This window comes from Xenopus tropicalis, chromosome 5, assembly GCF_000004195.4.
Source record: "Xenopus tropicalis strain Nigerian chromosome 5, UCB_Xtro_10.0, whole genome shotgun sequence".
Taxonomy (NCBI): domain Eukaryota; kingdom Metazoa; phylum Chordata; class Amphibia; order Anura; family Pipidae; genus Xenopus; species Xenopus tropicalis.
The window spans coordinates 140,370,797-140,385,559 of record NC_030681.2 but is presented as its reverse complement, the minus strand read 5'-3'; the positions used below and the strand labels follow the sequence as shown (position 1 = coordinate 140,385,559).

At 41.2% G+C, this 14,763-nt stretch overlaps 1 protein-coding gene across 1 annotated transcript in view; it reads left to right on the top strand.

Annotated features, from left to right (window-relative positions):
- The window catches only part of nbas (NBAS subunit of NRZ tethering complex), a 425,480-nt gene that overhangs the window by 245,448 nt on the left and 165,269 nt on the right, over window positions 1-14,763 (top strand). Inside the window, exon 41 of the mRNA XM_002941372.4 lies at window positions 2,655-2,884. Coding sequence (XP_002941418.3) covers window positions 2,655-2,884 — 230 coding nt within the window. The remainder of the gene's footprint in view (window positions 1-2,654; window positions 2,885-14,763) is intronic.

Below are 14,763 nucleotides of genomic sequence, written 5' to 3'. Positions count from 1 at the left end.
ATGGTTCAAAAATATAAATGTTTCATAATTATTAAAGTAGAAGGAAAGTCATTTTGGCATTTTACTGCCGATAGATTCGCCACATTAGTGCCACCTAGAACGCTATATTTATTCTGCAGAAAGCTTTACCATACCTGAGTAAACAGCCCTAGAAGCTCCCTCCATTTGTTTAAGATTGCAGCTGCCATTTTAGCTTCCTGCTGGTTGGTAGCTCAGATCACACATTCCTAAGGGGGAAGGGGTGAATTCCTATGAATGTTGTTTTCAGTCCATGGTGCTTCCTATTCTGTTGTACAGATTGTATATTGCCTATAGAAAGGTCCAAAGGAAGCCTGGGTGCAGTCACAAATAGTAAATGGAGTAGCTGTAGAGAGAGTCTGCATTCGCAATGTTTCACATTGTCTTTGAGAAAGGCTGCGGATGCAATAAACGCTTCTATACTTTCTATAAGACCTGCGAGTGCGGACTCTCTCTACAGCTACTCTGTTGTACAGATTGATATTTGTTGTGGGCAGAGGCATTTGGATCATGCCAACAAAGGAAGCGGGGGGCAATTAACCATTGAGAAAGGGTCGTATTTTGACCACAATCAACCTCCAAGAATCCTTTACATGAAACCCATTTGTGCATGAAACTGTATTACCAATGACCTATTAAGGTTGTAATGTTAGGTGCCAGGGTGGCAGGGCTCATTTTTGGGATTGGCACAGCACCACTCGCCTTTATAATAATACTGTTCAGCTTAGCTTAGCAGGGAGTTTTTTTTTTTTTCAAGCAAACAATAAAAATATGTTTAGATCGCATTGTGTACTAAGAATTACTAATGCTCAGATCCTTTGTTTATTCTGACATGTAATTTAATAAGCAGGGTGCCTGGCATTGTGTTGTGTGAGAAGAAAGGAAAATAATTACGCGGAACAATTCTCACTGCCGGCCTGCCCTCTCCCCCCCTCCTGCCGTTCAGAAGGCGAAATGCTGACCTTTTCATTGCGTGGATTGTTTCAAGCTGATTGCTCGATTGATGTTCATTTTATTCAAATAATTATTTTTGCCTAAACCATTCATGGTATCTCCTCTATTGTAAAACATTTAAATAGGAATTATACACGGATGATTAAGCCCTATTAGATTGCGCAGTACAACACGGAACTTTGCTACCGCACACTGTGAACATACATATCATTAACAAGGAATTAACATCATGGAACAAAGGAAACTCACTGCTGTCCTTCTGGGTTACTGCAACTCTCGCCACGTGGGTCTCTATCCTGCTCATATGGCAGTTGCCCCACCACTACTGCTCACCTACTGGTGCCTTCTTCTGCCCCTATTGAACAGCAGAGTCCTTATTTTGGTACTAAAAGTTCCCCATTCATTTGGCTCCCCTTTCATTTTCTTGACCTACATGAATTATTGAGTACCTGCCACTTTTTTTGGTATATATGGTTTTCCACTCCCCTTGCTGAGGTTCTAGAGCACCTGGGCCACATTCTACTCTTGTTGAGGTATTAGCAACTTCCGTACAGATTATTGTGTTTGAATTTGCCTTCTTTGTTCACCATACAGTATTTTCTATTATCTATTCATTCTTCTCCACACACTTATTAAGGCATTATCCCCAGATGTAATAAAGGGCACTAAGTTTGCCCAATAGCAGTAGCCTACAATAACCAAACAACCAATAAGCTGTTTGCTTTTAAACAGGTGACCAGTTCTATAGTAGGAGGCACCTAAAAGGGATACACCCTTTATTTCTCATTACAGCAATCAATCTTCTTATAATAAACACCCTATGTTGTGTCGTCAACACTTTTACATGACAACATAACAAAAAATATCAAATAACCATTCCCCCCAGTACAGTTCTTTTTTCATGTCTGCCAATGTCACAAAACTTTGTGGGAGCCACCAGGTATGCAACTCAAGGGCCCACTACTCATCCACCTAAGGTAGCCACTGCCACCCAGCTGCCACTGCCCCACTACTGCTCCGCCCCTAGCCGCTGTCACTTAATAGGGCAGTAAATAGTGCAGCAGAACAGGGGGGGCTGGCTCATTGGCAGATGGCAGAACGCAACAGGGTCGGGCCCTCCAGGATTTTTCCTAGTAGCTTGGTGGACCAGTTCAAGCCTGTCTGCTCCTTGTGCTAATCTGAATGCAACAGACTCAAGTGCTTCTTTATGGAAGTCCTGAGCAGCACAAGAGCTAAGTACCTTCATTGAATTTTAATGGATGCAGTTTTCTTCCCCTTAATGCTCATAGCATTTGCCCCTACTGTAAGTAAATGAGCCCTTATGTAATTTACTTTACTATTAGAACCTCTGCTAATATTCTAAAAAAAAATTTTCTTACATTTTCATGACTGACTCTGGCAGATGGAAGTCCTTTTATTTTCCTTTTCTTATTCCTTTTTCTTATTCTACTTTTCCTAATGTCTCCAGCACTGATTGCAGAACCCTGACTCATAAAACTCTACATGCAAACACCAATGAACTGTAAAAATTGATTGCAAATGCCAATTACCATAATTAACTATATATATAATTATGTCAAAATATATATAATTTATGTTATAAAGGGACCTGCTGTATTAAAATATGTGATGCAAAGCTTTTTTGTGGTAATCATTGTGGTCTTTCTCTTTGTATCTTGTAGGCTGACCCCAACGAGATAATCAAGATGGTTACAGCATATGTTTCGGAATATGCTAACACTAATTGGCCTATGGAGTTGGTTACCTTGATTGAACAGTTGCATTATTACAATGAACGATTAATTGACTTCACCCAAGCTCAGATACTTCAAGGACTTGGCAGAGGAGTGGATGTTCAGAGGTTTGCCAATGACGGCCAGTATAAAAGGGAAACCATTCTTGGACTTACAGAGTAAGTGATATATTTGAACTTCTTGGTGTGGTTAAATTTAGTGTGCCCCATTTCCAAGTCTATGGGTACATTATGGCATTTAATGACATGGGTTTTTGATCATTATGTAGCTGTAAAGGAAGGCCCCATGGGGAGAGCTAGAGAGTAAGCTTCACTGCTTAGGCCAGAAAGTGAGGAGAGGGAAGGTTTTATATAGGTGGTACCTAGTAATCATTGGTGCACCAAGCCACTAAGGACGCAGGTACAGGTATGGGATCCGTTATCCAGAAACCCATTATCCAAAAAGTTCCAAATTACAGGAAGGCCATCTTCCATAGACTCCATTATAAGCAAATAATTCTGATTTTTAAAAGTGATTTCCTAAAACAGTACCTTGCCTTGATCCCAACTAAGATATCATGAATCCTTATTGGAGGCAAAGCAATCCTATTGGGTTTATTTAATATTTAAATGATTTTTTAGTAGACTTAAGGTAAGGAGAGCCAAATTACAGAAAGACCCCTTATCCGGAAAACCTCAGCTCCTGAGCATTCTGGATTGAAGGTCCTATACCTGTACTTGTAAAACATATCAAGAAAGGCATGTTTTAAGCCAAAGTTTACCAGGAGCCTCCGAAATGCCTACCTAGCCCAGTAGCCTAAATGCCTACCTAGCCCAGTAGCCTAAATGCCTACCTAGCCCAGTAGCTATGGAAAGGTAGCCTGGTCTGTGGGTCAATTACCAGTCAAGCATTAAAGACATTTTTGGCCAACTATGGCTGTTACTCATCTTACCAGACTTGTTACTTACTTTACCTGTATATAAGTTGTCAGTAATCTTTCTACAAAGTAAGCTAATGCACCCAACATACGTTACTATGAAGTTCTCGTTGTCACAGGTCCCAGAGGCTTCTGTCTTTCTTCAAACACATAGATAAAACTGAGTCATGCCAGGAGAATGGAATGGTTTGGCTATTTATAAACTTGTATACATAGCTATACAAATTCTTAGGCTATCATTACCAGCAACTGATATATACCTTTTTGTCCATTTTTGTGACTGAAAATGTGTCAATTGGCGGTCTCTACATTTTTATGTACAAAGCAAACCTATGTACAAAGTAAATCTTTGGGAACTCTTAGGGAGAAATTTACTAACGTTTATATTTTATTATTTTTTTTACAATTTTTTTGCACTCAAGCATTCATTTTTTGTGGAAAGAAACGAGATTTAAGCATCACATCCGAAAGAAAAAAGGCCATGTAGAAGTTACTATGTGGCTCTAGTCTTTCCTATTGGAAGATCTTCTTTTGCTTTATGGTATTAGGATTTTTCAGATGCTCCATTCGTTGAAAACTCGAAATATTTTCTGTGCATAGTTTTTTTTTCAGCATAATAAATCACTTGGCATTTTTGGTTTTCATGGAAATGAGTAAATTTCTGGTTTCAAAAACCTCTGAAACCATGAAAATGAGGATGTTGATAAATGGGCCTCCAGGTAGTTAAATGTTTGTTAGATGGTGCAGGGAGAGGATGGACAGGATGAAGGCCCTTCTAGCAGTAGTAGGATCTGTTCACTTATAGCAAACTCAGGGGAAGTGACACAAAGAGTGTCCTGAGTGGCCACAGAGATATACAACACAGCGATACTTGTGTAAATATGGACCCCAACACCCATGTATCTCTAGCAGTAGGTGCTGTAGGTTTTGTAAGAAAATTATTCTGATTGCTGTGATAATGGGCCTGTATGGAGCTGGGCACAACCACTGTGGGCAATCTTTGCCAGGTAACAGAACTCAGACACTTGGAACCTACAAAGGTTCTTTATTTGGAGCAGTTGTATAAATGCTGGAGTAAATATACAAATGTTGGAGTGGATGAACAAATGCCGGAGGTCAAAATGAATATTGCTTTCCTAACACCTGGAGTAGCTCCTCACGCATGGAGAGCAGGAACAGGAATGGTATGATGGGAGGAACTGACATCACATATAAGGAAGGGGAATGGGAGGGCCTACAGACTTATAAACAACTTTGAATATGACCTTGGTCACTAGGTGGCAGTATAACAATGTCTATGCATATAAACCATGATATTTAAGCTGAATACACAACTATTAACTGATGGGGCAGCACAAAAATACTAAAAGCCATATGGGCAGTATGCATACCTCCCAACATTTGAAAAATGAAAAGAGGGACAAAAAGATTTGGCAAATTTTTTGACCATGCCCACTTTTGTGGCCACGCCCCAATTGCCACACCCCATTTTTTTAAAAAATACTCCTTTTATATAGATGAAATGGCGGGATCAGACGCAAATGTTCTATACCCTCATACTGTACTACCTAAGGAAAACAATATAGCAACTCCTACATATAAAATACAAATATAGAGAGAAGGCAGTCAGTTATAAGTGAGTTATAACTATGTATCAGCTTTTCCCCCCATACACAGTAGCCCCCCATACACAGTAGCCCCCCCATACACAGTAGCCCCCCCATACACAGTAGCCCCCCATACACAGGTGCCCCCCCATACACAGGTGCCCCCCCATACAGAGTATCCCCCATACACAGTAGCCACCCCATACACAATAGCCCCCCCACACAGTGTCCCCCATACACATTAGCTCCCCCATACACAGTAGCCCCCCCCACACAGTGTCCCCCCCAATACACAGAGCCTCCATACATGATGATGATGCTGCTGCTGCTGCTTCTTCTTCTTCAGTGGCTCCTCTCTATATGCGGCTCCTTGTTCGGCAGAGCCAGGCCCTTTTATAAGGTTGCGCCCGTGCGTGCGTGTGACGTCAATACGCACGGGCGCAACCTTATAGAAGGGCCTGGCTCCGCCGAACAAGGAGCCGCATATAGAGAGGAGAAGCTGAAGAAGAAGAAGAAGAACGCCTGACTACAGCCAGCGCATCCCGCTGTCAGGGATAGTTCCATGAATGTCCCGCATTACGGAAATGCGGGACATTCATGGAACTATCCGGGACAGCGGGATGCGCTACCAAAACCGGGACTGTCCCGCGGAAAGTGGGACTGTTGGGCGGTATGAGTATGGTTGTGGAGTGGTGAGATCGTTAGCATTGCTCCCTTGCATCACTGGGGAACTGGGGTCTTATCTTCAAGGAGATACCTGTATATGTTCTCCTTGTGTCTCTGTGAATTTATTCCAGATACCCTAGTTTCCTCCGACACTCTAAAAACATGCAAGCAGGTTAACTGGCTTTGGATAAAACTGACCCTGTTGTGTGCAAATGTTATAGAGAGCTTCAACGTTAAACTCTGGAGGGCACGGACTGATGGGGAACAATATCCAGAGGGCACTGCCTCAGTTGTTAGCGCAACTCATTTAAACTTCATTAACAACAGCCAGTCTGCCTTTTAGAGGACAATAAAAGTAGCGCTGCTGCTAGTGCTGCATCCGAGCACTTGAAGTTATATACCAATTAATTTAGGAGATTAGTAGAACATCTCCTGATATGTGAATGTCTTTGTAGTGTGGCCTTGAATCAGAAAATGGGATTAACTCACTCTATCCAGTTACTATGGATACTGCCCTGCGGATGGTCAGAAAGAGGCACAACCACTGGACACTACAATTTAATGTTCTTTAGAGCTGTAGGGGACAGCTGCATGGCTGCAGAGCATTGTTAATACTAATCACATTAGCATTTATGCATATGAGTATGTATATATATTTGTATTTATATAGTGTAGGTATGGGAAACCCGTTATCCAGAAAGATCCAAATTACAGAAAGCCCCATAGACTCCATTTTAATCAAATAATTCAGATTTTTAAAATTGATATCCTTTCTCCCTATAATAATAAAACAGTACCTGTATTTGATCCCAACTAAGATATAATTACCCCTTATTGGGGGCAGAACAGTCCTATTGGGTTTATTTCATGGTTAAATGATTCCCTTTTCTCTGTAATAATAAAACAGTACCTTGTACTTGATCCCAACTAAGATATAATTACCCCTTATTGGGGGCAGAACCGCCCTATTGGGTTTATTTCATGTTTAAATGATTCCCTTTTCTCTGTAATAATAAAACAGTTTCTGTACTTGATCCCAACTAAGATATAATTACCCCTTATTGGGGCAGAACAGCCCTATTGGGTTTATTTCATGGTTAAATGATTCCCTTTTCTCTGTAATAATAAAACAGTACCCTGTACTTGATCCCAACTAAGATATAATTACCCCTTATTGGGGGCAGAACAGCCCTATTGGGTTTATTTCATGGTTAAATGATTCCCTTTTCTCTGTAATAATAAAACACTACCTGTACTTGATCCCAACTAAGATATAATTACCCCTTATTGGGGGGCAGAACAGCCCTATTGGGTTTATTTAATGGTTAAATGATTCCCTTTTCTCTGTAATAATAAAACAGTACCTGTACTTGATCCCAACTAAGATATAATTACCCCTTATTGGGGGGCAGAACAGCCCTATTGGGTTTATTTCATGTTTAAATGATTCCCTTTTCTCTGTAATAATAAACAGTACCTGTACTTGATCCCAACTAAGATATAATTACCCCTTATTGGGGCAGAACAGCCCTATTGGGTTTATTTAATGGTTAAATGATTCCCTTTTCTCTGTAATAATAAAACAGTACCTGTACTTGATCCCAACTAAGATATAATTAATCCTTTTTCGATGCAAAATAATCCTATTGGGTTTGATTAATGTTTATGGATTTTTTATTAGACTTATGGAAAGTAGATCCAAATTATGGAAAGACCCCTTATCCGGAATACCCTGGTCCCGTGCATTCTGGATAACGGGTCCTATACCTGTACTACTTATGCACACAGCTCTGTATAGCAAAGCAAAAAATTAACAGAACAAACAGCAGTCTTTACAGTAATACATACAAATAAATATAAAGTACATTTACATTAAAGGTTACCAGGATTATAATCTTAAGCCTTTGAGTTTATTTCTGTCTTTCTGGAGGAACTCAGGCATTCCAAATGTAAGGAGCTTCAGGCAGAAAGGTTTAGCAGTAGAAGTGGGGGAGCGGAGGAGTCGGCCAGGAACGTACGGAGACACGAGGGAAGAGATGGAGTGAGGGGCAGAGGAATGGAGGGCTTTGAAAGTTGTGAGAGGGAGTTTGTAATTTATTCTTTGTTTAATAGGAAGCCATGATAATGACTTCAGCAAGGGAGGGGCCTGACCCTTTTGGATGAGAGGAGGAGAATTCTACCAGCACTATTTAATACAAACTGTAGGGGGGAGAGATGGGAGTTAGGGAGGCCGGTTAGTGCAGGTTATAGTAGTCTAGTCGGGATCGGATGAGAGCATGCATGTGCGTATTATCTGTTGCTGGTAAAGGATGTACAATTTTGCGTAAGAAAGTGACCGGTTTTGACAGTGGTGTTGATGTGTTAAGAGAAAACAGAGAAGACTAAATGGTCGCTCCCAGCTAACGTGTTGAGTTGACAGGGTTAATGAGCGTGCCATCAATAGAGATAGGAAACGGGGGAGTAGGACCAGGCTTAGGGTGAAGGCACACAGGGCTACTTAATGGCAGTTACTTGTCACGGCTACTAAACACCAGAAAATACCCTGCCATAGACAATAGACTGAGAATTGCCTCTGCAATTAGAGACAATTATCAGTGAAGATCAGCATGTCTATTCTAGTAGCCGTGACAAGTAGCTGCTAGTAGCTGTGTGTCTTCGCCCTTACACAGAAAGATGAACAATTCAGTTTTTGTTTGGTTCATCCAGTAGGAGATTGCTAGGAGGCAGGGAGTGATATAAGTCTCAGCTTCAGCTGTTAATGAATGGGTTGAAAAGTATATTTGAATATCATCAGAATACAGAAGATAGTTAAAGCCAAATGAATGGATGAGATACAGAGTGTTCAGGGGAAATAACTACGGACCAAGTACAGAGCCTTGTGGCACCCCTACAGTGTGTAACTGGAAATGAGCTTCTGTTAGCAGAAGAGACAATATAGGAGCAGGTAGAAAGGTAAGAAGAGAGCCAGGATGCAGCCTCATTATGATTCATGTAAGATGTATGACGCTCTCCATTTTTGGGGTATTAATACAGAAAAAGAATATTACTTAAACAAACTACACACTTAAGACAATGGCAAAAGGAGTGTTTTGGCATGGAATCAGCCAGCAAAGAATTTGTTTCTCTTTATGGGTCCACCTGTCTCTTCTAATTCCGCTTTAGGCAGCAAGTTTCCAATTGACCATTATGGAAGCTGTGGCTGCCCGTTTGGCCTAATTACCGTAGGTGATTACAGGATTGATTTTTAGAAGGGTCATTTCTGATAACTGACCTAGTTACTTTTTTTTTTTACTTATTAGGCCATTTCCAACAGCTGATTTGGGGTCCACCCAAGTTTTTAAACCATTATACCATTATGTGTTTTAGTTTCTCGGTGCACTGTGGCCCTGAGGCTATTATAAACTGTAGCAGTGTTCCACTGGCATGGTACATATGTTTGGCAGCACCAAGTTCACCTGCACTCTTTAGCTGGGTCTGGTCATTCAGCCTTTAGCCCAAGTGATTGGATCCCGTAGGGGCCCTGTGCTGACATTTTAGACAAATGTGGTTCTTAGCCCAATGTGGTTCTTATTTTTATGGAATATACTATCCTCCTCAGTTGAAATGCAGATCAGATATTAACCTGGAAGGGTGATTTTTTCGTCCATACATGATTCAATAGGTCACACATGGTCATTTGCCTGTTACCTGTTTCTTAACTGTGTTTAAGAAACTCCTTGTGCTGAAGCTGCAACTGAATGCGACTCACTGCGGTGGACTTGTTCATCCCAGGTTCTGTTCCATAGCGTCTGTTCATGAGATAAATCACACTTTCGCCACAACATTGTTATACTTTGCTCTTTGCTGAGACGTAAAATTTCACTGACCTTTCTGTTTTTTTTCTAAAACCCTTCATCAAATAAAATGATGGGGCTTGTATGTTCCAATAATGTGTTTTACCATCCAGCTCTCTGGGAACAACAATGTAGGAAAGAGCCAATTATGGCAGGCTGCTGATCTTTGAGACGTCCATGAATCATTTTTATAGTGGTTTTATATGCTTTTAATTAGACTTTCCATCGCAATCGGCTTTGAGCGCCGCATTGGTATGCCACGCGACTGCCCGCTATACCTTACGGGAAAAACATACAACGTAAAAGTGCAATTGAAACTATAGAAATATGCTTCATTACGGCTAATGAGGTTTGTACATCTTAAAATGAAGCTGGTGAAGGATTTCTGGGCCTAACAAAGGGTTTTGAGAACTGAAAACCCACAAACAACGTGTAGTGTTGGATAATTTAGTACCTGGTTTTGCTAGCAGCTACATTTACATATTATACTTCAACATACAAAGCAATTATTTCAGAGGAATATCTCTCTTTATGTGCGCAGTTAAAGGAGAAGGAAAGGCATTTTACTGCCAATAGATTCGCCACATTATTGCCAGCTAGAATAATATATTTATTCTGCAGAAAGCTTTGCCATACCTGAGTAAACAGCCCTAGAAGCTCCCTCCATTTGTTCAAGATAGCAGCTGTCATTTTAGCTTGGTCTTCATAGCTTCCTGCTGCAGCTCTAGCTGTTGGTAGCTCAGATCACACATTCCTAAAGGTGGGGGGGAGTGAATTTTTATGGAGGGGGGGAGCAGGAGAAGTGGGAGAGGAGAGAACTGCAGACTCAGGCCCAGGGAATGCCCTAAGAACATGTTTACAAAAAAGAAGACAATAAATCCTGTGTTTCTTTTGATACAGGCTTACTTATGTAGGGACCCATAGGGTTAAGCTCCCTATGGCTTTAAAACCCTACCTCTTCACATCTTTACTGTTATTGGGCAAAGCCTGTGTACTCAGGTTTCAGTTATACCACTATTCCCTATTGGTCTAGTTAGGTTGTTCACACCCCCTGCAGACTGATATAGTATCTAGCAGGAGGGTGTGACTTCCTATTTGGCTGCAGTCTGCCTTCCAAGCAGAGCTCCATTGAGCCTGGGAGCAGACCTTAGGCCCCAGAAGCCATTTTACCCCAGAGGACACCATCACGGGCCCCATGAATGAGGTTTTAGTAAGCACAGCAGATTTGTCATAGCACTTTCTAAGAAAGTGATGTAGTCAGCACCTAGTAAGAAAGGGCAGATTAGTAGCCCCAACAAAGGAGAGTTTAGATCTGGGAGTATTTCTCATATCCGGCAATGTTGTCTCAGTGTAGGGCCACGGAGTAGAGATAGAGACAGGAATAGAATAAACCCTGATCCCTACTCACCCGGAGGACTCATATACTAGGGGTTATCAACCTGAAGGAGCAGATATCTACCCAGGCTACCTCCACACGGGTATTGGCTGAAAGATATATTTACCCTGCCCAGACTCTACCCTGTCATAGCCACACTAGTGTTACACTTAGTTTTTACCTTTCCTTCTCCTTTAAAACATCTGCAATTAACTATAAGGATATTTTCCAAGTCTTGGAAGGCTTATTCATTAAAATTTGTATTTGCCTTATTTTCATATCTTTTCTACTTCACATAACCTTGAAATTTAAAAAACTGTGGATGGCTTTTTTTAAGCATTATTCAAATTCCTGATTATTAGTGCAAAAAAGGCAAAACATTTACAAACATTTACAAATAATCCCCTGTGCCCAACGTATTGTACTACAAGCAGTCCTTAAGGTATAATATTGCATTTCAAGCACACAGAGGCCCAAACAACCCCCCCCCCCCCCAGCCCAATAAATAGTGACTGTCTATGGCACCTTACAGAAGCCCCTCTGGCATTTGCCAGAACCCACAGATTGCCAGTCCGGGCCTGCTCTGCATTCAAAAATACAAACTTTGAGTGTTAATGGGTTATGGGTTAACACAGGGTTAATTCATTGCTCCTTTTATATCAGGAGTACATATAAGTCTGAAAAATGCAGCTCTATGGTACCAAAGTTACACCGTATAGAATCATGCCCAGAATCTTTTGGGCCTGTATTTAAACAGGTGTGAATCCCATTTACTCCGCCTGTCTATTGATTTTTGAGGTTCTAGACTGTGTCAGTAGAATTAAATCTCAGAGCACGCAATACAATTTGGCTCATCTTGTACAGAGGAGAATGCTTTGCCTTTAGAGACAGAGGGCCACTGTGAATTGGGGGTATTGGCCGGGACTAACGTGAATGCTTTAATTCAAACCTCAGTTGACTTCATCCGTGTCCAAATTCTTCCACTCGTTCTTTTTATTTGGTTACATTTCACGGCGTCGTTTGAGTTTCTTCTGATGCTCCCTTTTCAGCTCTGTTAATCTGTTTCTCGGCTTTAGCCTTCTCTCAATTGGTTTTGAACTAAAGCTCCTTAGAGCTCAGCATGGGAGTTCTATCCGGAAGGCTAATTTGGGGAGTGCAGGAAAATACCTTTTGTGCAGTATTTTTGTATTCTACAGGGAAAACACAATTGGGGCACTGGAATCAACCCAAAATAACGAGACCTTAAACAGCCAAAGTACAAGTACAATAATGCTCAGCAGGCTGCTTTGTGTTCTTCAGGTTTCTTTATTCACGGATATAGGACATTTTTGGTGCTACCCAACACATTTACTTACTGATCAGTTAGATCATTTGCTCTTTGGATCCAGTTGTAACCAATGAGCCTGCAGTATGACTAATTGATTTAGCTGCCCATCCTGTTCCAGGTTGGCTAGTCACCCTGTACAATTACCAATGTGGCCTAATTACTAGTTATGGTACTAACCCACCAGTGTAAGTATTTAAAATGATCGCTGATGCAGTCATACATAGTATAAACAAATTCCATTGTTATGGGTGACCTTCCCACAGGTTGCCAGACTGATACCCACAGTTTGCCAGATTGATATATTTCTGTGTGACCCAGTAGGTCCTTCCAGCAGGCACGAGGGCACCCATTTTGGTTAGGAAGAATGTTTTATCTTAATATTCGGAAAGGGATTTTTACAATGAAAGCTGTAAATTTGTAGAATTCCTTTTCTAAATCAGTGGTACTGGCTGATACATTATATAGCTTTAAGAAGGGGCTGGGTGGCTTTTTAGCAAATGAGGGAATACAGGGTTATGGGAGACCAGTCCAGGGACTGGTCCGATTGCCATCTTGGAGTCAGGAAGGAATTTTTTCACCTCTGCGGCAAATTAGAGAGGCTTCAGATGGGGTTTTTCCTTCCTCTGGATCAACTAGCAGTTAGGCAGGTTATATAAAGGCATTATGGTTGAACGTGATGACATATGTCTTTTTTCAACCTAACTTACTATGTTGTTATGTGGGTATCACTAAAAAAATAGGTTTGTGATGGACTTACTCATATATAGAGCAACACTGAGTTGGTGTCCTTTTTGGAGTTGGCACTTAGCACTTGAATTCTCCCAATAAAGCTTGGAGCTTGGTTCACATCCCGACCACTTTATTGTTGGAGACACATTCTCCCTCAGAACTATTACAGACGAGAAGACACTTTTTGAGTGTAAGCGCTGCTAATGCAGTAGACTACAACTCGCAACCATTGCCCAGTGCTGCTTTTTGTTCCAGTGTGTCTGCCATTTTGATTCAGAGTTAAAATTCAAACTTAATCCTACAATATGGAAGGTCTCAGTTGACAGGTCCTAACTAAACATGGTAAATCTTAACCGAAGGCCTCGTCTGTCATTTTGTATGCTTTGCCCATGCAGTCTCAACACAAGCCCTGTTTTTGTATTGTGCTCAACATATTTGATATTGTTCCTTTAGATTCAATCTTCCTTGAGCAGAAATAGTGCTGATATCTGAGTAATGTTATCGGGTCAAGGCATTTTGGAAGAATCCCTATTGGTGTCCCTATTGGCACTTAGCACTTGAATTCTCCCAATAAAGCTTGGAGCTTGGTTCACATCCTGACCACTTTATTGTTGGAGACACATAGTTCTCCCTCAGAACTATTACAGACGGGAAGACACTTTTTGAGTGTAAGCGCTGCTAATGCAGTAGACTACAAATCACAACCATTGCCCAGTGCTGCTTTTTGTTCCAGTGTGTCTTCCATTTTGATTCAGAGTTACAATTCAAACTTAATCCTACAATATGGAAGGTCATTTGACAGGTCCTGACTAAACATGGTGAGTTTTAATCGAAGGCTTCATGTGTCATTTTGTATGCTTTGCCCATGCAGTCTCAGCACAAGCCCTGTTTGTGTATTGTGCTCAACATATTTGATATCGTTCCTTTAAATCCAATTTTCCATGAGCAGAAATAGTGCTGATATCTGAGTAAACATTATGGGGTCAAGGCATTTTGGAAGAATCTGTATCACCTTCTGATCCAAAAATATTCCGAGAAGGCGCTTTCCATTTAGTGCCCAAGATTGTGAGGATGAAAAGCTACGGCTACAGTAGATGGGCAGAGTGACTGTCTATCTTGTCTCATCGGGGCTTGTCACTTCTATGCAAATAGACAGCCAGGCCTGCGTCTGAATGACAAGAACACTTCTCAGATAGTTCAGCGCCGTGTCTCTGCAATAAGATTTAATGGGAGCACTCAATCTCGCAGTGCGAGGAATAAATCCGAGAGCAAAAGTGCTGATGTGTTTTTTGAGCTTTTTTAGAACTTTGCCGAAAGTTTGTTCAGAGAAGCGCCTCAGACACTTGATGATAAGGCAGCACTCTAAGCAGCGGGGGGCTTATCCCTTTTTTATTTTTTTCATATATCTGTCATCTTCGTAGCAGCATGAGTACATAATCACATTTTCCCTCAGAACTATTACAGACGAGAGGATGGCAGAGCGTTTTATTTCAAAGTCATTTTATGGAGGTCTGCTCACCTTTTTATGTGCACGGTATTATTTTCGCCACTGAGTCAGCTCCAGGCATCATTTGTGTCGCGCCT